Source organism: Podarcis pityusensis, assembly GCF_964106645.2.
Source record: "Podarcis pityusensis genome assembly, chromosome: 14".
NCBI classification, from domain to species: domain Eukaryota; kingdom Metazoa; phylum Chordata; class Lepidosauria; order Squamata; family Lacertidae; genus Podarcis; species Podarcis pityusensis.
This window is the reverse complement of record NC_138039.1, coordinates 13,768,195-13,791,822: the sequence shown is the minus strand read 5'-3', so window position 1 is coordinate 13,791,822 and position 23,628 is coordinate 13,768,195. Positions and strand designations below refer to the sequence as shown.

Below are 23,628 nucleotides of genomic sequence, written 5' to 3'. Positions count from 1 at the left end.
TTCGCGAACACTATCCAACCACCTCGTCCTCTGTCGTCCCCTTCTCCTTGTGCCCTCCATCTTTCCCAACATCAGGGTCTTTTCCAGGGAGTCTTCTCTTCTCATGAGGTGGCCAAAGTATTGGAGCCTCAGCTTCAGGATCTGTCCTTTCAGTGAGCACTCAGGGCTGATTTCCTTAAGAATGGATGCGTTTGATCTTCTTGCAGTCCATGGGACTCTCAAGAGTCTCCTCCAGCACCATAATTCAAAAGCATCAATTCTTCGGCGATCAGCCTTCTTTATGGTCCAGCTCTCATTTCCATACATCACTACAGGGAAAACCATAGCTTTAACTATATGGACCTTTGTTGGCAAGATGATGTCTCTGCTTACAGCATCAATTAAAACAGATGAAGCTTCAAAGTATAAATATTAAAACCAATTAAATAGGTAAACTTTGTTTTTAAAAGCACTGAAAACACTGAAAACCATTCAAATTCTCACACACACTCAAAAGAACATCACCCACCTCAGAAGACCCCTCCAGTTTGTGGTCAAAGGCCTGTTGGAACAAAGAAATCTTTGGCTGGCAGCAAAAGGAAAGCCCAGAGGGGGCCAGCCTAGTCTCATGGAAGAGAGTTCCATAATCTGGGAACAACCACCGAGAAGGCCCTCTTACCTTCTCGCCCAATGTGCCTACAAAAGTGGCAGAACCAAGAGAAAGGACTACAGAAAGCATTCCTTTTTTAAGGGACCAAATGTGTACTAAATGTGTCCTTTAGAGAAAAGTGTGACCAAATATACATATAAATGCGGAACTTTTGAGGGAGTCGGGTATGTTGACCTGGAGAAGAGGAGACTTAAATAATAATAATAATAATAATAATAATAATAATAATAATAATTTTTTATTTATACCACACCCTTCCCGGTTCAGAAAACCGGGCTCAGGGTGGCTAACAACAAATTTAAAGCACTTAATTGATGCAACCAAAAACAGTATAAAATACAGTATAAAACGTGAATAACAATAAATTCAGAATTCAAAAATCAATTTAGGGGGGAAATCCATCCAATAAACATTAGATGATCACCAGGGCTAGCTGGCTAAATTAGTCCTATTTGGGCCAGCGAGGAGACCAGGGGAGAATTAGCTGTGGGATCCCAGATGTTATGTACTGAAGTTCTCACCCTGGGCCAGCAGGGGGATACTGTAGATAGTTTTCACTCAAGTCCACATATGCAAATAAGGAATTGAAAGTGACGTTCAGTGATTGGATAGTTACAGGAAGTTGTTACTGTTGCCTTGTACTGGAGCTCTATATAAGCAGGCTGGCTGAACCCTTCAGTTCAGTTCTGTTCTGGCCTGTGAATAAACAAGAGCTGTTTGAAGAATCGCTGTGTCGTCTGATATGTTCACCCACAACTTAACACCAGAGTGGGTAATCTTCATAAAAAGGGAAGGGGGAGGGAAGGAAGGGGAATAAAAGATCAGGCTAAGTTCAAATTGAAAGAGGTGAAAGGCCATCTTCAAATATCTGAGGGGCTGTCACAAAGAAAATGGAGCAAGCTGGTTTTCTGCTGCTCCGGAGGGTAGGCCCTCAACCAATTGACCCAAATTACAAGAAAGGAGGTTCTGGCTAAACATCAGGAAGAACTTTACGGTGGTAAGAGCTGTTCAACCCTGGAGTGAGCTGCTTCGAAAGGTGGTGGAATCTCCTTCATTTAATTTTTTAAAAAACAGAGTTTGGATGGCCATCTGTCAGGGGTCCTTTAGCTGTGATTCCTTCACTGCAGGGGCTCTGACTAGATTAGGGTCACTTGCAACTCTACAATTCTCAGATTGCAGGATTCTTTGAAGCTGGAACCTGGCCCAGCAGCAAATTGGCAATTGGAACATTATGCACAGTTCAGCTCCCATTTTCAACACTGAAAGAGCTATATAGAGCAGGCTTCGTCAACCTCGGCCCTCCAGATGTTTTTGGCCTACAACTCCCATGATCCCTAGCTAGCAGGACCAGTGGTCAGGGATGCTGGGAATTGTAGTCTCAAAACATCTGAAGGGCCGAGGTTGAGGAAGCCTGATACAGAGTAACTCTGAATTCCCACCCCTAAGACACATTCTGGCTATGGAGTGAAGTTGCATTTCCATTGGAGTTCCACTTTGCAGTTTTGTCACTGGAATTTATTCGATTCATACATATATTTCTGTCATTGGTGTTTTGTTTTTGTTCTTGAGCAGAATCTTGAATTATCATGTTTAATTCTTTTTTCTTTTTCTTTTGGTTTTCCATAAAGGTAAGAATTGTTTTCATGGCAGGGGCAAGGAAGCTTCTCTCCAGAATTCCAGTTTTAAAGTCTTTTAGTGCTTTCAAATTGCCTTGTAGAATCATGAGTCAACCTTGCAGTGGATCTCCATTTCTGGATTTCTCAGACACTGAAGCCCTCTACAAAAATGTGCCAGAGCATTTTAATTTTGCACATGATGTCCTGGATCAATGGAGCCAAAAGGAAAAGGTCTGTATCTGTCATGATTTCCTAGTATTATCAGTCAGTCATGCTGATCTTTATTGTTTATAGCAAACAGTCATTGAATATATATCTCAAAACAAACTATATGTCAGCAAAACATAAATTAGCATTAATTTTCAGCAAATCATCAAAACCTAAAGTTGCAAAGTTCCCAATTTCATTTACATTAAGAAGTGAAGTCCCTTTGGTAGTCAAAACTGTTTTGAGTCAATGAAAAAGAGTAGCATGGAAACTTCCTCACTATTAGCCAGAGTTAAGAAAAGTTGTCCTGTTTGGCTTTTCTCGGTTTCTCGTTTTTCCCGTCTTAAATTCAGTTCTCAACATTTCCCCCTCAGCTTACAAATCCATTCTGCCTCCTGCCTAAAAATGTCTGGAATTCATCAGTATTTTAGTGTGAAAGTTCTTGTCTAACCCTTACATCCTCTGGTTTTTTCGTTTTCCCTTATTTAACATGCCAAGAGATGTTCAAAATTCTGAATGTTTTTGTGTGTTTTCTTTTCCTTTGTATAAATGGCATTAAGATTGTTACTTGAGGTCTGCTTAATTCATTTCTGTTGTCCTGAGGACTTGAATTTACAGAGTATCAGATACGTTGCAAATTTTGTCTGTAGATAGTCTAGCTGTTTATGGGGATGCTACATCTATAGTTTGATTAATTTTATGCCTACTTGCTCAAAAACAAGTAGGCATAAAATTAATCAAACCATAGATAAAATATGAAACAGGATGTAAGGGATAGTTTGATTTTATTGGTGTCTTCTTTGGAATATTTTATAGGGTTTTCTGTAAACCACTGAGAAACCTTTTGCTGATTATTTGGTATATAAATCTTGTTAGAGAGATAGCTAAGTAAAATAGCTTCCATTTTTTCCCCATCCTTTGTGCCTGATAGGCTAGAAAGAGACCTTCCAATCCCGCTCTTTGGTGGGTAAGTGGGAAAGGCGAGGAGGTGCGGTGGAGCTTTGAGGAGCTGGCATTCTTATCCAGGAAAGCAGCCAACGTCCTCTCCAAAGCCTGCAATCTGCAGAAAGGAGACCGAATCGTCATCATCCTCCCCAGGGTGCCTGAGTGGTGGCTGATCAGTGTGGGCTGCATCAGAGCAGGTCAGTCAGGTCCTCTCTGTGCTAGGAACCGACAGAAAGATCCATTTTTGCTGTGTCTTCCTCTCCTCTCTTTTTAATCACGCTTTGTTTTGCTCCTAGGTGTCACCTTCATCCCAGCCACGACCCTGTTGACTGCTAAGGACATCTTGTACCGGCTCCAAAAGTCTCGGGCCAAATGTATAGTTACAAACGACGCCTTGGCTCCATTGATCGACTCTCTTGCATCTGATTGCCAGTTCCTGAAAACTCGGATGTTGGTCTCCAAAGGCACCCACAGAGAAGGATGGCTGAACTTCCATGACCTGCTGAAGTGAGAATCTCTGCTGCCTTGTTAAGCAAGTCAGGGATAAGTCAAAGAGTGAGATAGAAAAACCTGGTGTCTGCAGTATTCATCACCTAAATCAGGAAGATAGCCAATTACTTGCGAACATTTGTATAGCGGACAAAAGTGTATACAAAAATATGTATTTTGGGAGGAATGTCAACTAAAATGTTGCAGAATTTTCACGGGATTGTGTTTTTTTTTTAAGTACAGTGGAACCTCGGGTTACATACCGTCTTCCTTATGAACGCTTCGGGTAACGAGCTCCGCTAACCCGGAAGTAGATGCTCCCGGTTGCGAACTTTGCCCCAGGATGTGAGCGGAGGTTGTGGTGTGGCAGCGGGAGACCCCATTAGCGAAAGTGCACCTCATGTTAAGAACGGTTTCATGTTAAGAATGGACCTCTGGCACGAATTAAGTTTGTAACCAGAGGTTACCTTGGGATGCGAACGGGATCCGTTCCGGAGCCCCGTTCGCATCCCGAATGGAACGCAAGACGCGACGGCACGTCTGCGCATGCGCGGGTCGCGTTTCGCTACTACCGCGCATGTGCGTGACGTCATTTTGAGCGTCTGTGCATGCGTGAGCAGCGAAACCCGGAAGTAATCACAAGCTGATTCAAAAATGTGAGGAACTTGCGTTAATTTGAATGGAGTATCTTGGATGAGGTCTTCCCACTGCAACATTTTATTGCAGTTCCCACTTATTCGTTTTCTATTGGAATCCTAATTTCCCAGAACACCTTAAATTTACAAGATCACAGACCATTGATTTTGATTGCATCTACTCCATTCTTACTACTTGCCTACTTTTCTGTTTTTTAAAGTGCTGCAGACGGTGATCATCAGCCTGTCAAAACAAGGAGTCAAGATCCAATGACCATCTACTTTACCAGTGGAACCACGGGTTATCCCAAAATGGTGGAACACTCCTGTAGCAGTCTGGGGATTGGGCTGACAGTTGTTGGAAGGTATCTATCCCTTTCTAAATCTTCAGGGGCAACAAACACAACAGAAAGTCCTGTGGCAGTTTAAAGAATGACTATTTAATTGTGACAAGAACTTTGATAGTCATGATGGCGTGGCTGTAATCTTTGTTTTAAGCTTAAGGCACAATAAAACTGCAATTCTTAGTCATCTAAAGGAGAGCCCCCAAGCACAACATTTTAAAGTAAGTGCACATTACCACAGCTTTGAACCATTTCCATCTCTCCACCTCCCCCATTCTTGCACCTGCTGCCCTTTAAGTCTTAAAATCAAAAGATCTGATCTTTTCACCCTGTCTAGTTTGTTCCTCAAACATACGTAAGTCTAATAAATGTAACTGAGCAGTCGTCGTGTTTGCCTCCTTATTACAGGTACTGGATGGACCTGAATCCTTCCGATGTGATCTGGGGTTTCTCCGACACAGGCTGGATCAAATTCGTCTTCAGCAATTTGTACCCTTCGTGGATCCAAGGGGCATGTATCTTTCAGCACGGCATGCTCCAGTTTGAGCCAACGACTGTTCTCAATGTAAGGCTAACATTGCCTTAAGGCAGGAAGCATTGGGGCAGAAGACCAAGGTGTCTGGGGGAGTTGCTCTGCCAACAGAGACCCTGAGTTTTCTCCTTGAGCTCCAAACCCAAAAGAGTGGTTGAGAATTTGCTTTGGATTTGGATTTGATATCCCGCTTTATCACTACCCGAAGGAGTCTCAAAGTGGCTAACATTCTCCTTTCCCTCCCTCCCTCACAACAAACACTCTGTGAGGTGAGTGAGGCTGAGAGACTTCAGAGAAGTGTGACTATCCCAAGGTCACCCAGCAGCTGCATGTGGAGGAGCGGGGAAGCAAACCCGGTTCCCCAGATTACGAGTCCACCGCTCTTAACCACTACACCACGCTGGCTCTAGACAGCATTCAGAAGGTTCTAGGTTCAATGACATCTCTAGGTAGGGCTGTGAAAGATTCCCTGTCTGGGACCCTGTGGAGTTGCTTTCAATCAGCGTAGACAAAGCTAAGCTAGATGGACCAATCTGATTCAGTATAAGGCAGGTTCCTATACATACTCCATAATAGCCTTGCCTGCCTTGCAAGAGCTATCTGGGGTCTCCAACAGAGGTCTTTCCCCAATACCTCCCATCTCATCCTAGGGGTGGAGAACATTTGTCAGCATCAAGGCCCACGTAACCTTCTGGGCAGTATCCCAAGGTCCACTTGCCAGTGGTGGGTGGGGCCAAAGGGGAAAGTGGGCAGAGTAATAAATGTAAATTGAACCTTTCTACAATGAGGCCTTTTCTACTCACTCATTTGCTTCTCTTCCTCCACTCTGGAAGTTCTAGAGCCAATGTGGTGTAGTGGTTAAGAGCAGTAGACTCGTAATCTGGTGAACCGGGTTCGCGTCTCCGCTCCTCCACATGCAGCTGCTGGGTGACCTTGGGCTAGTCACACTTCTCTGAAGTCTCTCAGCCCCACTCACCTCACAGAGTGTTTGTTGTGGGGGATGAAGGGAAAGGAGAATGTTAGCCACTTTGAGACTCCTTCGGGAAGTGATAAAGCGGGATATAAAATCCAAACTCTTCTTCTTCTTCTTCTTTGAGATTAAGGGAACATCCCCACCAAGCAAAACATCCAAGAAGGGTCCATAGCAGGGCCAGGGAGGGCTGTGGCCTGGAAAGAGTTGGAGAAGTAGCTGGGGAGCATTCCAAGGGCCGGATAGAAAGGTCTGAAGGGCCACATTCTGCCCCAGTCTAAGGTTCCCCAGAGAGGCTAAGAATTTAACTGGGAATCTTCTGCATTCAAAGCTCTTCCCGCTGAGCAGTGTTCCCTCTCCAGACCACAATTCACTCTTTTTGAGGGAGGCAGGAAATCTGTTTCCTCCATTTCTTGGTAGAAGTAAAAACAACAATTCAGCCTTGCAGGAAAATGTTTCCGACAAAAAGTTAAAAATCAGAAATCAACCCTTGTGAGACTTCTGGAATCACATGGTGCAATAGGAATGTGTTTGTGTTTTCCCCTCTAGACCCTCACCAAGTATCCAGTGACAACTTTCTGTGGCCCCCCAACTGTTTATCGTATGCTTCTGCAGCACAACGTTGGAAGGTACAGCAAACACTGCATGGTAGCATCTGTGAATTTTAAAACTCAACACTAACTTCCTGCTTTTTAAAAAAGTGCACTTCCGAGTCCCTCTGCCTGGGTTTACAGAATCATAGATTCAAAGAACTGCAGAGTTGGAAAGGACACCGAGGGTCATCTAGTCCAAACCCCTGCCTGTTTTTTCTTGCTTTTGTTTTAGCTTGTTTACTATTAAATCCATCTCATTATTTATATTTCTTGCTTCCTTTGGAAATATTTCATAGAATCTTAGAATTGTAGTCGAGGGATGTCCCAAGGCTCACCTAGTCCAATCCTCTGCGATTTAATTTTCCATTGCTTTATTTCTTGCATTTACAATAGTTCCATTTTCTACTTCTTGCTTGCACTTGATAACATTTATTTTTTTTAATTTCTGAACTCAATCCTACCCTAACCTGAGCATTGGCCAAGCTGTCCAGGACTGATGGGCATACGAGTCCAACATTACACCAGCACTAGGTGTGCTAACTGGGATGCTATTGTACGCCTTGCTACAGAGGCAATAATCACTGTTGACTCCAAGCTTCTTCATACCCTCATGCAGATACAAGTTCAAGAGCCTGAGACGGTGTCTGAGCGGTGGAGAAGGCAACAGCCCTGAAGTGATAGAGCAGTGGAAAGCGCAGACAGGAGTGGGAATCCGTGAAGGCTATGGGCAGACGGAGACGGTATGTTGGCATTTGGCCATGTATCTATAGACAACAACAATAATCCTATGGTTACGTGAAACATACTCAATAAACACACAAGATGTAACCGGCTGTAAAGGTAAAGGGACCCCTGACCATTAGGTCCAGTCGTGACCGACTCTGGGGTTGGAGCACTCATCTCACTTTATTGGCCGAGGGAGCCGGCGTCATGTGGCCAGCATGACTAAGCTGCTTCTGGCGAACCAGAACAGCGCACGGAAACGCTGTTTACCTTCCCGCCGGAGCGGTACCAATTTATCTACTTGCACTTTGATGTGCTTTCGAACTGCTAGGTTGGCAGGAGCAGGGACCGAGCAACGGGAGCTCACCCCGTCACGGGGATTCAAACTGTCGACCTTCTGATCGGCAAGTCCTAGGCTCTGTGGTTTAACCCACAGCGCCACCCGCATCCCTGTAACCGGCTGTACTTTTGAATAAATAAGGTATACTATTCATTGTATCAAATTTTGTAGATTTCAATGGAAGTTCAACGGAAAAAGCAGAAGACCCAGTGGATCAGTTCATTCTCTAGTCAGTTCATGCAAGGATTTCCGGAATATTAGCCTTGTTTCGCAACCACTACTATGCTATAAGATCCACTATCCTGTAATATTACATATGAGCCTGTTCTACTGATGAAGCCTAGGATGGCGAAACAAGGCTTATATTCCAGAAATCCTTGTCTTAGACTCTGTGAAAGGATTCTGTGGAACTGTAACAACCCTTCATGTGGATATTGGACTCTTTGAACAGACAGGTAGAATAGATAATTTTACATGTATGGACCTTATGCATGAACTGACTAGAGAATGACTAGAGAATGAACTGATCCACTGGGTCTTCTGCTTTTTTTGTTGAACTTTATGAGACTTCCATTGAAATCTACAATTTGATACAATGAATAGTATACCTTATTTATCATGTATCTATAGAATCACAGAATCACAGAATTGTAGAGTTGGAAGGGAGCCCAATGGTCATCTAGTCCCCCCGCTGCAATGCAGGAAATTTGCCTACTGCTGTCCCCGTGTGGGCTCGAACCGCCAACCTTCTGGTTAACAGCCAAGCACAGCTGGCCCATTGTGCCAGCAGAAGCTTATCAAATCCAAATGCATGCTTTCCCCAAAACGCCCCACCTGGGAGAATGCACCTCCATCCATATTGGACAGAATGGAATGGAGTACCCTGGAAAAGGGCATGGCTGGCTGGTTGGAACCCTGTATAGGAAAAGTATACCTGAAGGAACGTCTCTACCCCCATTGTTCAGCCCAGACACTGAGGTCCACCTCTGAGGGCCTTCTGACAGTTCCCTCACTGTAAGTGGTAAAGTTACAGGGAACCAGGCAGAGAGGCTTCTTGAAAGCCTTCTGCAATGCCCTCCCATCAGATTTCAAGGAGATAAATGACTACACAACTTTTAGAAGACGTCTGAATGAGGAAGTTTTTTTTAATGTTTGACATTTTATTATGTTTTAATATGTACTGGGAGCTGCCCAGAGTGGCTGGGGAAACCCAGCCAGATGGGTGGGGTATAAATAATAAAATTGTTGTTGTTGTTCCATGCCGCAACTTCTCCTGCAGACTCCAGCTTGTACAGTCCCTCACTCAAGTAAGGCCCTTCCCCAAATCTGTAAACGGAAGATAGATAAAGTCAACTGAAAATTCTCTAATCTGTTAAAAGCCATAGTTTCAAAGAGTGAGAGAGAGAAACCTAATTGAACATTTGCCGTTTCTATACACAGACTATGTTGTGTTCGACTAGGAGAGATATGAAAGTCAAGCCTGGCTTTGCTGGAACGCCAGCTCCTCCCTTTGATGTCCAGGTAGGAATATTTATAATGCAGGGAAGCCATAACAGTCACCATAATAACCTATGTTGCCTGAGTAAACACCGTGATGTGCCCATATAGCTCAAGTAAAGAGACAAAAAAGAAAAGCTCACATAACCGACACTTGGGGTTCCATCTTTCTAGATAATAGATGAACATTGCAATCGCCTACCTCCAGGGGAAGAAGGAGACATTGCTGTTAAAATCAAGCCCAAAAGGCCCTTGGGTCTCTTCACCTGTTATGTGGTAAGAAACGAACCCTCTCAAATGATGGGGCAGCCTCCAAGGAATATAACAGAGTTGGGGGACCTTCCAGATGTTCCTGACTGGACCTCCAATCATCCCTCTCCATTGACCATGATTGCAAGGACTGTTGGGTATTGTAGTAGAGCAACATTTAGAGGACCACCCCTAGAATCAAAAGATATTGTGTGCTTTTTTCAGCAGATGTTAATAAGGCTGGGTGGGGGACTTACAAACCCGTAAAATGCAAAGCAAGCTGGCAATCAGTTTAAATCATTTGAGGAGAACCTCTGGCCCACCAGATGTTACAGAACTACAACTCCCATCTACCCCAGAAAGCACAGCGAGCAAGCCGGGGATGATGGGGGTTGTAGTTCAGGGCCAAAGGTTCCCTACATCTGGTTTAAACCAAATAAGTAAGGGAAAATATGATGGAGGAAAAATTGCTAGGAGAGTTCATACATCAAAAATTGTGGGGGGGGGATTTTACCCCACCTTACTGAAAAAACAGGTCAGGAACCATAGCTGTGGATCATCCCATTTAACAACAGAATGCCTGGGTAAGCAGAAATGTCTTAGCCTGGTGACTAAAAGCTGGCAATGATGGTGCCAGGCATGTTTCCCTGGGGAGAGCATTCCAGAAACAAGGGCCCACCACTGAAAAAGCCCATTCTTGTATTGCCATTGTCCGCACCTTCCTTGGAGAAGGCACTCAGGGAAGGGCCCCTGCTAATGACAACAGAATCCATGTAGTTTGATAAAGAAAGGTATTATCCATCATGGCTATATGCAATCTCCAGGACCAGAAGTGCCATGAGTTGTATTCCATGCTAGTTCTTTGCAGTTAACCAAATGTGAAAGCCAATTTTTACCCAGGAAAGCACTCAATTTGAGATCTTAGAATGTTCTGCCTGTGTTGCTAGATCTGTGTTGCTAGATCTGCCTGTGTTGCTAGATCTGCCCTTCCCAGCTGCAGGATACCAACTGATGTTGCAAGAATCAAGAGATGAATGTGCCTTTGTAGCTTTGTTGATCTCCGCTGCATTGTTCTTAGGATGACCCTGAGAAAACAGCCGCAACAGAGCGTGGGGACTTCTACATCACCGGGGACAGAGGGTTCATGGACGAAGAGGGATATGTCCAGTTTGTGGCAAGAGCTGATGACGTTATCTTGTCTTCTGGGTATGCTTATTTTGTAAAACACTTGGCACAGCTGTTGTTGTTTTTTACCGTGCCACAATGCAAAAGTTGCACACCATTAAAAGACTAGAAATCAAGCCAGCCCTGTCCCTGGTAAAGTAACATCCATTCCATACATTTAAAGCTCATTTATTTCCCCAAAGAATCCTGGGAACTACAGCTTGTTAAAGGTGCTGGGAACTGTAGCTCTGTGAAAATTAAACTACAGTTGTCAGGGTTCTTTGGGGGAAGCTGTGGAGGGTATTCAACTAAGTTTTACTCAGAGTAAGCCCACCGAAATTAACAAACATGACTAAGTTAGGCCCATTCATGTCCATATGTATGCTCTAAGTAAAATTTAGCTGAATGATACCCTATGCGCTTTAAATTCAAAGTAACGCTAAGGAGATGCTTCTATAACCAGAAGTGTTTCTGTTTGTCTCACAAAGCAATCTCCCCTCTTGTCTCCATGCACTGTTCTGGGGTTTCACCTGACAGGTCCCGGTCCCCCCCAGCACACTTGAGGGTCTAGGGAGTGGAGACAGGGGGGAAGCCCTATTCCACTAGCAGAAACCTTTGTGCTGGCTTACACTCATGGGACCGTGCAGATGAATCCTTGCCCCTGGGGTGATGGGAGTTATAGCTGAGCAATATCTTGAGGGTCAAAGTCCTCCCCACACCTGAATCAGGGTGAGATCCAATCTTAGCCCTATTCAGAGTAGACCCATTGAAATTAACAGACCTATGTTAGCACTCACAAAGCTCTGCTTCAGGCTGATAGCTTGCCAAGATCTAACTTCTCCTTCAAATTTGAGATATCGCATTGGGCCATCAGAAGTAGAAAATGCCTTGATGGAGCATCCGGCAGTGGCAGAAGCAGCCGTCGTCAGCAGCCCAGATCCTGTCCGAGGAGAGGTATGGTTCTCCCTCCTCCTCCTCCTCCTCCTTCTTCAATATGTCTGTATTGAAAGATTTTTCACTACGTAACAAAAATACATCCAGTGTCTTTGTTTTCAAATCGTCGAGCCCTTCATATAGGTCAGTTACAATCAGTTTGAGACCTTTTTGTTATAGGCAATGTGGGGTTGTAGGCGACATGCAGCTCCACCTGTAGTATAAGCATGGAAATTGGAAGTTAAGGCTTCTATGTTCCTGCTCAGTCTGTGGTCCAGGAGCTAAGTGTGGATGGGCAGCTTCTAGGTCTCTGCACTTCCTTCTGAGGGTTGTTCAACTTGGGACTGGTCAGCCCTTCAAATACCTGCAGGGCCAATGGTACCCCACACCTGAAAAAGATGGCACCTTCACAATAGAGGGCTATCCCAGGACTTCCTAGGAGGCATGAGTCTCATCTTGCTTCCTCCCTGTTTCGTTTTCTATGTACAGCAGGGGGCGACTGTGTGTGCAAGAGAGCATTCAGTGATGTCTGAGCCCCCACCAGCAGCCTCAGGTGGGCCAGCCCAGACCTACATTCCCCATCTCTGCAAGAGCTAGGTTTTTGTCAGAGAGGGAGGCGGGTACAATTGATAGTATCATAAGAAGTTTCCTTATTCTGAGCCGGGCCATTGATTCATCTACCCCAGTATTGTCCTCACAGACTGGCAGTGGCTCTCCAAGTTTGCAGGCTGGGTTCTATCACAGCCCGACCTGGAGAAGCTGGGACCTTCTGCAGGCAAAGCTCTAACCACTGAGATGCAGCCCTTTCCCTCATTTCCTCCCCTTTTACACACACAAGCACGGCTATCAATTAACCTTGCCTCCATTCGCCTTCATTGTAGGTTGTGAAAGCTTTCGTCGTCCTGTCGCCAGTTTATCAGTCACATGACAAAGAACAATTAATTCTTGAACTGCAAACACATGCCAAGAAAGTGACAGCTCCTTACAAGTACCCCCGAAAGGCAAGTACAGTGTTCAGAATTACTCGGCGTCAATCTCTGGATCTTGGGTGGAGGGAGAGAAAATGTTCTTAAGAACGAATTAGGAATGATCCTAGCCTAGCAATGCTTCCAGACTCTGGTTTCAGACAAGAGTCACAGTTCAAAGCAAACTTACCTCATTTGTGCTGTCCTTTGAAATTTGTGCTGCTCTGAATTTTACGATGCAGTTGTCCAATGGAGTTGTGCATTCAAAATGCATATACTGGAGTAAATTTGCATAGAAGCACAAAAATGCATTATATTAAGGGGAGCTGATCTGCAAAAAAAAAAAAAAAGTTTATATTTGAAGAAATTTGCACACAAATGGTCGTGAATTTTCATGTGCACGTTTAGAAATGTTAATTCGCAAACTGATGTTGAAATGTGAAGAGCTGAATTTAAGATTGGAAAAACGAAAAACAGAGATAAATCAAAATTGACATATTCACCTGTCCTCTGGTTGCTGGGGATTGAACCTGAGACCTTTTGCATGGAGAAAAAAAAGACGTGTTCTGCCACTAAGCTACAATCCCTCTCCAGTGGCTCCTATTTAAATGTGTATTATCTCTCTGAATATATATTACTGTTATAATCCACCCTTCACCAGTAGGTCTCAAGCTGGGTTACAAACATTTAAAATCCAAAATTAAAAACTTTAAACCTAGTTTTAAACTCCAAGTTTGATACATTTCAACTGCCAGAGACCACTGCAGCATTAGGAGAAGTGTGAAGTCAGTACATTTGTCCAAAACATGCAATGGATCATCTCACAAAGGAATTTGCAATGCCTGAATTCCTCAACCATTCAGATGCAGAAATTCAGCTGCTGTAGCATTTTTGCTGCGTGGAGCTGAAAGGAGGGTCAAAAACTCCCATGGCTAAGCCTCTGGCTGCCATACCCCAGATTCATTTTTTTTTTTTTAAAGAAATTTATTGGGTTTTACAATAGAAATAAACATAATAAACAATATAACATATATCTTGACATAATTTCACATTTTCTTTGGACTTCCTCACATCTCCCGCTGCCACTTTCATCGTTATAACATTTTGTCAGCAATTTATTATCTTATTTGCATTCTTATCTCCCTTCTATGTTTCATAATCTTCTAATTCTCAAAAAGAGTTATATTTTCTTAATCTCACTTATTTTCTTAAAAACATCTAAATTTAGTGGTGCTCAGTTATTCTGATCTAGCGTCCTGTTTAGCATTCACTCAAGTTGCAATGTTTTTGTAAATAATTCTTAAATTTCTTCCAATCCTCCTCAGTCCTCTCTTCTCCCAGGTCTCGAATTCTGCCGGTCATCTCAGCCAGTTCCATGTAGTCTATCAGTTGCATCTGCCATTCTTCCAGTGTGGGTAGATCTTGAGCTTTCCAATGCTTTGCGAGTAGTATCCTTGCTGCTGTTGTTGCATACATAAAAAATGTCTGGTCCTTCTTTACCACCCCTTGGCCGACAATACCCAAAAGAAAGGCCTCTGGTTTCTTAGTGAAGGTATATTTAAATACCTTTTTCAGTTCATTATAAATCATTTCCCAGAACGCCTTCACTTTAGGGCAAGTCCACCAGAGGTGGAAGAATGTTCCTTCACACTCTTTACATTTCCAACACTTATTGTCAGTCAGGTGGTAAATTTTTGCAAGTTTGACTGGGGTCATATACCATCTATATATCATTTTCATTACATTTTCTTTCAAAGCATTACATGCAGTAAATTTCAATCCGGTACTCCACAACCTTTCCCAGTCCTCAAACATAATATTATGCCCAATGTCCTGCACCCACCTTATCATAGCCGATTTAACCATTTCGTCTTGTGTGTTCCATTTTAACAGCAAGTTATACATCCTTGAAAGTACCTTACTCTTAGGTTCTAACAATTCTGTTTCTATTTTCGATTTATCCACCTGGAACCCTAATTTCTTGTCATTTTTAAAAACTTCCTTAATCTGAGCGTAATGTAACCAATCTCGCACTTTATCCTTCATTTTCTCCAGACTCTGCAGTTTCCAATTGTCTCCATCTTTTTCTAGAATTTCCCAATATTTTGGCCATTTGGCCTCCATATTGGGCCTTTTTCGGGCCTTAGCTTCCAAAGGTGAAAGCCATCTTGGGGTTTTATTTTCCAGCAAGTCTTCATATTTTGTCCAGACATTAAACAGTGATTTTCTGACAATATGGTTCTTAAAGGCCTTATTTGCTTTAACCTTGTCATACCATAGATATGCATGCCATCCAAAAGCATTGTTAAACCCTTCCAAATCCAACACATCAGTGTCTTCAAGAAGTAGCCAGTCTTTTAGCCAGCAAAACGCTGCGGCTTCATAATACAACTTTAAATCTGGCAGGGCAAAGCCCCCTCTTTGTTTTGCATCAGTTAATATCTTAAACTTAATTCTGGGCTTTTTGCCCTGCCAGACAAACTTAGAAATATCTCTCTGCCACTTCTGAAAGCACTCCGTCTTGTCCAAAACCTGAAGTGTTTGAAATAAAAACAACATCCTTGGCAATACATTCATCTTGATAGCAGCAATTCGGCCTAACAAAGAAAGTTTCAATTTTGACCAACTATCTAAGTCTCTCTTAATTTCTGCCCAGCATTTTTCATAATTATCCTTAAATAGACTTAGGTTTTTTGCTGTTATGTTTACCCCTAGGTATTTTACTTTTTTAACCACATTAAGTTCCGTCTCTTTCTGAAACCGTTCTGACTCTGTATCTGTCAAATTTTTTCCCAAAACCTTAGTTTTCTGTTTATTTAATTTAAATCCAGCCACCCGACCAAAGTCATTAATCAGTTGTAATACTCTTTTCGTACTAGGCTCTGGCTTCTGCAGGGTCAAAACCAGGTCATCTGCAAAAGCTTTTAATTTATATTGTTTCTGTCCGACCTGAATTCCTTCCACCAACCGATCCCCTCTAATTATATTCAATAGCACTTCCAGAACCGAAATGAATAACAAAGGGGAAATAGGGCAACCTTGTCGTGTTCCTTTTTCAATTTTAAACTCTTCTGTAACCACATTATTAACTATCAGTTTAGCTTTCTGTTCTGAATATATCGCCTCAATCCCATTCTCAAAACCCCGTCCCACTCCCATCTCTTTTAAATTTCCCATCATAAATTTCCAGGAAATGTTGTCAAAGGCCTTCTCCGCATCTATAAAGATTAAAACTGCTTTAGTATTTATATCTGTTTGCAAAAGTTCCAAAATGTCAATAATGTTCCTTGTATTAGCAAACAAATGTCTACCTGGGAGAAAGCCTGCCTGGTCCTTATGGATTACTTCATTTAAAACTTTTTTAAATCGACTTGCCAAAATGTCTGCAAATATTTTGTAATCCACATTTAGAAGGGAGATGGGACGGTAGTTCTTAAGTTGTGTCTTTTCAGCTTCCGACTTTGGTATTAATGTGATAAACGCTTCCTTCCACGACTCCGGTGCCCTCTTCCCCTCCATAATTTCATTGCTGACCTCCATCAAAGGTTGTATCAAATAGTCTTTTAATGTCTTATAGTACTTGGAGGTCAGCCCATCTGGCCCTGGAGATTTGCCCAGTTGCATGTTCTGAATGGCTTGTTCAATCTCCTGTCGTGTTATTTTAGAATTCAGGATTGTCCTATTTTCTTGTGACAATTTGGATAGGCCATTTTTTGCCAAAAATTGTTTAATCTCAACTTCGTCTTGCGGCCCTTGGGTGTATAGTTTTTTAAAGTATCTCTGGAAACACTTTCTAATGTCCACCGGATTCTGAATGTTTTTTCCTTCAACCTCTAAGTTTGTAACCGTATTTAATCTTTGTCTTCTCTTCAACTGCCAAGCCAGCAGTTTTCCACATTTATTCGCCGACTCAAACGTTTTTTGTTTCATTAATTTAACCTTCCATTCAATTTCCTGATTTATCAGTTTAGAATATTGTGTTTGATAAAGTTTAATTTCTCTCAGAGTTGGCTGTGACTTCGGATTCACTCTCAATTTCTTCTCTAATTCTTTTATTTTATCCAAGATCTTATCTTTTTTCTCATTTTGTGTTCTTTTCTTTACTGCATTCTGTTGTATCAAGAATCCCCTCATTACAGCTTTACTTGCGTCCCAGACGATTCTTTTTTCCACCGTGGTATTCATATTTATCTCAAAATAATCCTTCAAAACTTTTTGGGCCTTCTTGGTAATTTCCTGATCTCTGAACAAATTGTCATTCATCTTCCATCTAAAGGATCCAGTTGGTAGTAGTGTCATATCCATCTTTACTGCATTATGGTTGGAACAGGTCTTTGGGCAGATTTCCACTTTTCTGACCTTAGGTGCCAGGCCTCTAGATATCCATATTTGGTCGATTCTTGTCCAGGTCAGTTGGGCTTCAGAAAAGAATGTTCCCTCTCTTCCTAGTGGGTTCTTTGTCCTCCAGATGTCAATCAAGTCCATATTGTCTGTCATTTCAAAAAAGGTTTTAGGTAGTCTGCCGTCTTTTGTAATATTTTGACTTTGTGACTTGTCCATGTTAGTTGATACGACCCCATTCATATCTCCCATCATTATGATGTTGTTGTAATCCAGATAATCCAGCATTGTCTCCTGCAGCTTCTTGTAAAATTCCGATTTCCCTTCATTAGGTGCATAAATTCCTAATATCAACAATTTCTCTCCTTGATGTTGTATCTCAATTGCCAAAATTCTTCCATGTTCGTCTTTAAATAAGAATTTAGGTGACAGGCTCTCTTTCACATATATCACCACACCTCTCTTCTTCACTTTGTCCGACGATATAAATTCCTGGCCCAATCTTTTATTTATTAACACTTTTCTGTGGAGCCTCGTCACATGTGTTTCCTGTAAGCAAATAATGTCCAATTGTTCTTTTTTTTAATATATGAAATATTTTCTTCCTTTTTTCCGGAATATTACAACCATTAATATTCCAGCTCAACAGTTGCAGAGACATCCTGAATTAATCTGGTTATTTTTCCAAGGGTGGTATCTTGTTCACGGAATCTTCAAGTTCCCCAGGTGCTGGTGTTGGTACTGGCGTTGCCCCAGGCCCAGAAGGTAGTTCAATTCCTTTTTGAAGGTCCTCTCCGTATGTAGACAGAAATTTGTCTCTCTCTTCCAATGTTCTAATTTTGACCTTTCTCCCTCTAAAGGTAAAGGATATTCCTTGGGGAAATTCCCACCTAAATGCAATTGCGTTGCTCCTTAATAATTTGGCAAGTTCAGAGTAGGCGGCTCTAAGGTCCAACAGTTGTCTTGGGATATCTTTGTAAATTTCAATTCTTCTGTCCAAAACCTCCAGTGACTTTCCGTAGTGTAGGCCCAAAATCTCATCCCTTTCCTCCTTTGATCTCAATGTTATCAAACAGTCTCTGGGCCTCTCCTTCTTTATAAATCTTCCAAGTCTGAAAGCTGACACAATTTTAAAGTCCTTTTCCTCCAAATTCCAGAACTTGGAGAATTCTTTGGTTAAAAACTCAGCTAGATTTCCTTCTTCTGCCTCTTGTAGTAACCTAATCCTCAAATTATTCTCACGATTTCGCAGTTCTATCATAGAAAGATAAATCTGATGTTCCCCAACTTGTTTGGTGAGTGGTCTTACCTCTTGTTCTAAATTTTCTAATTTTTGTCTGGTATCCTCAGCCAATTTCCGATTTTCTGCTGTGGCCTCCGTTAACTGTCCAATTGCCTGTGTATTCTGTGCCACTTGTACAGTTAATTTATTTAGGCATTCTGTATTTTTGTCAATCTTTGCTGATTGCTCATCTGCTTTCTTGTCCAAAGCTTCCAATTTTTCAAAAATTTTGTCTAATACAGAAGCAGATGCTCCTGAGGCCATATCTTCCAATTGTAACTGCTCTATTTCTCCCTCTCCCTCTTTTGCCTGTGACGAGGCAACTTCTTCTACTTCTACTTCTGAAGGCAAAGTAGGTACAGATGATCTGCGTGTCTGTGAGGCTGAGGTTAGAGTTGTCAAAGTTGTTTGTCTAACTCTTCCTCTTCTTCTTGTGCCACTCATTCCAACGTTATCTATCAGTCAAGGTCACACTGAGTTATTCCCATGGGAATAGAAAGGCCCAGAGAAAGCAAACAGCCAGGGAATCGAAAGTAAATGTAAAGTCACTGTTTTAATCCAATCCTCTAGAGGGAGCTTAAAATGTCTTTCAGAGTCTAATTTAATATCCAGGAACCTTCAAGTACAAATATTTAGCAGAGTTGATATTAATAATCACTTTGTAACAAGCAGTGCTTACATGTCTCCAAAAAAAAAATGTTTCAAATTAGAAGGTCTCAATACCCTCAGATTGTTGCAAGTTCCAATATACAGTATCCAGATCTGCAGTACTGACAGCTCAGTCTCTCAAAAATCAGGCAGCTCCGGACCTTGGGTTTCACCTTTTAATTGTAATCCAATAAAAGGAGGAAAGTCAAATACAAATGATAGTTCCAAATCTTTAACTTAAAAACCTTTACTTTAAATTGCAGGTTCAGTGGATGCTTAGATCCGTACAATTTAAAAGTTCTTTTTTCAGCCTCCACTCCTCCAGCTATTCGCTTTTTCAAGTTCAATGGTAGCGGAAGACGGACTTCCTGTTTCCACGTCTCTCCGCTCTCAGCCAAATTCAAATCTTTTAGTTAAAAGTCTCTAATTTCAAGTGATTCAGTCTTTACTCACGAGTAAGTTGATTTTAGTTCCAAAGCCGAATTTCACAGGAAAAGGGATCAGCGCTCACCGGCAGCAGCCATACCCCAGATTCAAGGCCCAGGATTCTTTCCAGGAGAGGTGGGGACAGCTGGTCATCCTGTGTTTTGTTAAGACTTGTGTTGGGTTGAAATCACGACAGACGAGTGGTAGGTGTCATATGAGAGGCGTCTCTGGGGCAAGCCCCGGGAACTCTCTTTTATTGAATATTACAAACATTGCCACAGGTGTGCTTGTGGCTGATTGGTTGATACAAACACAAAGCATCTTGTTGCTGATTGGTTAACATAGGTACAAGGTGGGAATAACATATGTCCATTTATCATTGATAGATCAAAGGATGAGGAATGGAGCTAGAACTAGACAGGCATGAATCCTCCTAATTAAATTATAACTAAAGATTAATATAACATGACTAAAACAATTACTAATGATTGATCATAACATGAAAGAATATAATAATGAAGTTCCGTAGATGTGGTCAGCTATGCATTAAGAACAGACCATATTGTTTTGTACATGAACTTGAAATGAACTGAAGAATGAGAGAATGTCTAGGTGTGTTTGGCTTGGTGTGTTTGGAACAGTATGTGCAGAAGCAGAAGCGAGACTTCCCAGAATGCAAGAGAAAAGAAGCAATAGTGCTAAAAGCAAGACTTTCCCACAATGCCACAGTTATGTGCAGTAAGAGAACTGCAGAAAGAAAACTTCCCTTCAGACTTGGATTAAGATTCCCCTGTTCCACAAAAGTTGGTTTTTCACAATGACTAAATGTAACTCCAAAAAAAGTTGATGTGTTCAGTTTATCCCTCTCTTTTTAATCCTTCAAAACAGATAGAGTTTGTTCAAGACCTACCCAAGACAATTTCTGGGAAAATCCAGAGGAAGGAGCTGAGGCTGAAAGAGTGGGGGAAAGCCTAAGGAGACTCTGAAGCTATCCAAAAAGGACTGGTTGTCACAACAATATCACAGATGGATAGATGATGATGCTCCATTTGCCTTGGTGGCTCTTGGGTTGCCATCATTGTACAAAATTCTAGTGTCTCTCATGGCTATAAAATAGGAATTTATAGCCTATGGGATATTAATTGACCAGTTGGTGTCCTTCATGGTCACTTAAATTTCTTTGCTTTATTATAAATTAATGGTTAATTATTGAAATGTTAGTGCTGTAAATGGTATTATGATTTTAAATTTATTTGCTGTATTATAAATTAATGGTTACTTATTGAAATGTTAGTGCTGTAAATGGTATTATGATTTTAATTATGTATTGTGGTTATTGTATTGCTGCTTTAGGGGTGTTACTCTTTTGTAAACTGCTTTGGATACAAGTTTGCAGAAAATGCAGTATAGAAATAACGTCATGATTATATTATATCGTTATTATTTTATCATTATGAGCTGAAGAATTTCTCCTCTCCTGTCAGTATATATCAGTATTGTCTTGACATATCTTAGGGAAGTAGCAAGAACTATATAATGCCAATCTGAATAAATATGGAAAGTTGGTTTACATAAAATAGTGTCTAATGAATAAAATGGCTTAGTAGCTTACACTGCCGTTGCAGAAAAATAAAAGAGCAATCTTATGAATTGTTACAACTTACACAATACATTCAAACCTGCATCGCAAGGACCATAAGCATAAATTACAGGTGATGAACCTTGGGCCTTTCAGATGCTACTGGACCATAGCTGTCAATGTTTCCCTTTTTTAAAGGGAAATTCCCTTATTCCGAATAGGATTCCACACAAGAAAAGGGAAACGTTGACAGCTATGTACTGGACTCCAATCTCATCAGCCCCACGCTTGAGTTCCTTTACCAATAATTCAGGAATTTTCACCACTGTAACTAAGCCAAATTTTACTGTCTGTGTTTTCTGACTGGTGTATGGAAAAGCACATGAACCTGACCTTTAAAGAGTTTGTAAGTAAACTAATTTTAACTTGCTAAATGTGTGATCGTTTTCTATGCTAGGGGAAGAGGGGAACTTTGGATGAAATGTAGAAGGGCGTATTTTAAAGGTCTAACAGTCTATATTTCCACACTTTGCTTTGCTGCATATTATGTGATTTTAAATCTCTGCTGGAGTTCTCTAACCAAAGAGTACTTGCCCAAAGCCTGGATCTTGGCATCCAGAAATTATCTTTTTATACCATTTTCCCCCACCCCTTGCCACAACACTTTTTGGTCTGACTGGAATCATTTCTCATCATAAGATTGTTTTGAAGTTAAGCTCTTGTGTTCCTGAGCTCCAAGACTTTAAGATCTGCAACTGGATGACCAGGTAGTTGAGTCAACCCAGTTGGATACTTCACCCACATATCTGAGGAAGTAGATGCTGGTTTATGAAGGCTTATGTCTTATTTTCTTTTTTTAATAAACACAGTCTTTAATGTGCCACAGACCCTTTTGTTCTCCTGCCCCTGATACCACAGACTAACACAGCTACCTCTCTTCTGTTTATTTATTTTAAACATGCAATTTAGACAAACAGAAACAGACAAAACTGCTTTAAAGAGTGGGTGAGAGAGGTGGTTTTGTCAGCAAATGCAAGCTTATTCAGCTGGCTATCTTGAGCCAAGATAAGATAGCCTTAAGCCTGGTCTTAAACTGGAAGGTTGTCTTTTAACAATAATGGATATTCTAGGGTCTGGAGTGGTTGCAACACTCCTGCAGAACACTCCTGATGTTTTCCTTTGAATTGTGTTCAGTCCACAATTCTCACCAATTCACCATGGATAGATTGGTATTAGGTAGTGGAAAGCCCATTTTGATGTTTCCACTGGTGAAAGTACAATTACAGCATACTGCGATGGAGATCTGAATGCAGGCCAGATGGAATCTCCACTACTTCCTCTCTCTCTTTTTTTGAAAACATTGGGTTTTTAAAATTATTTCCTTCAGTGTAACAAGGAACAATAAAAAAGGAACAAATAAATCAGCAATAAATAATACAGTGGTACCTCGGTTTACGAACTTAATCTGTTCCGGAAGTGCGTTCTTAAACCGAAACCGTTCTTAAACCGAGGCGCACCTTCCCTAATGAGGCCTCCTGCTGCCAGTGCCCTTCCACCGTTCAGATTCCGTTCTTAGACCAAGGTAAAGTTCTCAAACCAGGACACTACTTCCGGTTTTGCGGAGTTCAAAAACCGAATCGTTCGTAAACAGGACTGTTCTTAAACCAAGGTACCACTGTAAAATAAAATAAAATCATCACACACAGAGTGGATTATATACACATGTATGCACAACACAGGCATGTATATGCATGTGGTATACAGAATAATTTAAGTGACTGAAACTAAATAAAATAATGGGCCTTCACAACAAGAAGAGGTACAGAATGTTTAGGACTGAGGTGAATGGTTAGACAAGAAAGGCAAGCGGCATCTCAGAGGATATTTAGTACATCCAGGTTGTATGAGGTAAGTCAAGAACCGCATATTTTCATATTTTTCAGATTCTGTCAGTCCTCTGAGAAGCCTCTTTCACTGGGTCAAGCTTTTATTGTAATACCAAATTCTAGACTTCACTCTCCCTCTAGAGAGAACACAGAATTATGTTTCCAGTGGTGAGCTATTTCCATCTTAGTAGCCAAAGGAAGAAATAAAATAAAGTCTTTGGGGGTTAAATCATTCATGTTATTCAGGAAGATAGAGCGCAAACCAAACCAGGGTCAAGGGGAAGGCTCTGACGAACAATAGTGGAGATTTGTTGTAAAACTTCAGCCAAGACAGGTCCAAAGGTAGACAAAGGTAACCATTCCATTGCACCCCCTCCAGCAACTGGGTGTGAGGTCAGCATTCATCTTAGACAGATATTTTGTTAAAGCAAAATAAACCCTAACCTATCCTCTTGCTGACCAGTCTCTCTCATCCATTAATTTATTTTACAAATATTTTAACATAAATTAATGGACTAAGGGAGCGCTTTGGGATATAAGTGACAATCTAGTAGAACATTAACACCAGATTGCAAAACAATTGTAGAAAAAGGTTGCCCAATGTCACTGAATGGA

The 23,628-nt window shown here is 41.5% G+C and overlaps 1 protein-coding gene across 1 annotated transcript in view; it reads left to right on the top strand.

Moving 5' to 3' along the window:
• Positions 1-22,007, top strand: part of LOC308462972 (acyl-coenzyme A synthetase ACSM3, mitochondrial-like) — a 313,063-nt gene extending 291,056 nt beyond the window's left edge. The window contains exons 2-14 of the mRNA XM_080981076.1: positions 2,278-2,496; positions 3,404-3,614; positions 3,714-3,924; positions 4,763-4,906; positions 5,294-5,450; positions 6,937-7,016; positions 7,597-7,720; positions 9,484-9,564; positions 9,715-9,816; positions 10,868-10,995; positions 11,808-11,907; positions 12,768-12,887; positions 20,437-22,007. Of these exons, the coding sequence (XP_080837202.1) occupies positions 2,278-2,496; positions 3,404-3,614; positions 3,714-3,924; positions 4,763-4,906; positions 5,294-5,450; positions 6,937-7,016; positions 7,597-7,720; positions 9,484-9,564; positions 9,715-9,816; positions 10,868-10,995; positions 11,808-11,907; positions 12,768-12,887; positions 20,437-20,523 (1,764 nt within the window). The 3' untranslated portion in view covers positions 20,524-22,007. The remainder of the gene's footprint in view (positions 1-2,277; positions 2,497-3,403; positions 3,615-3,713; positions 3,925-4,762; positions 4,907-5,293; positions 5,451-6,936; positions 7,017-7,596; positions 7,721-9,483; positions 9,565-9,714; positions 9,817-10,867; positions 10,996-11,807; positions 11,908-12,767; positions 12,888-20,436) is intronic.
• Positions 22,008-23,628: the final 1,621 nt, after the last annotated feature.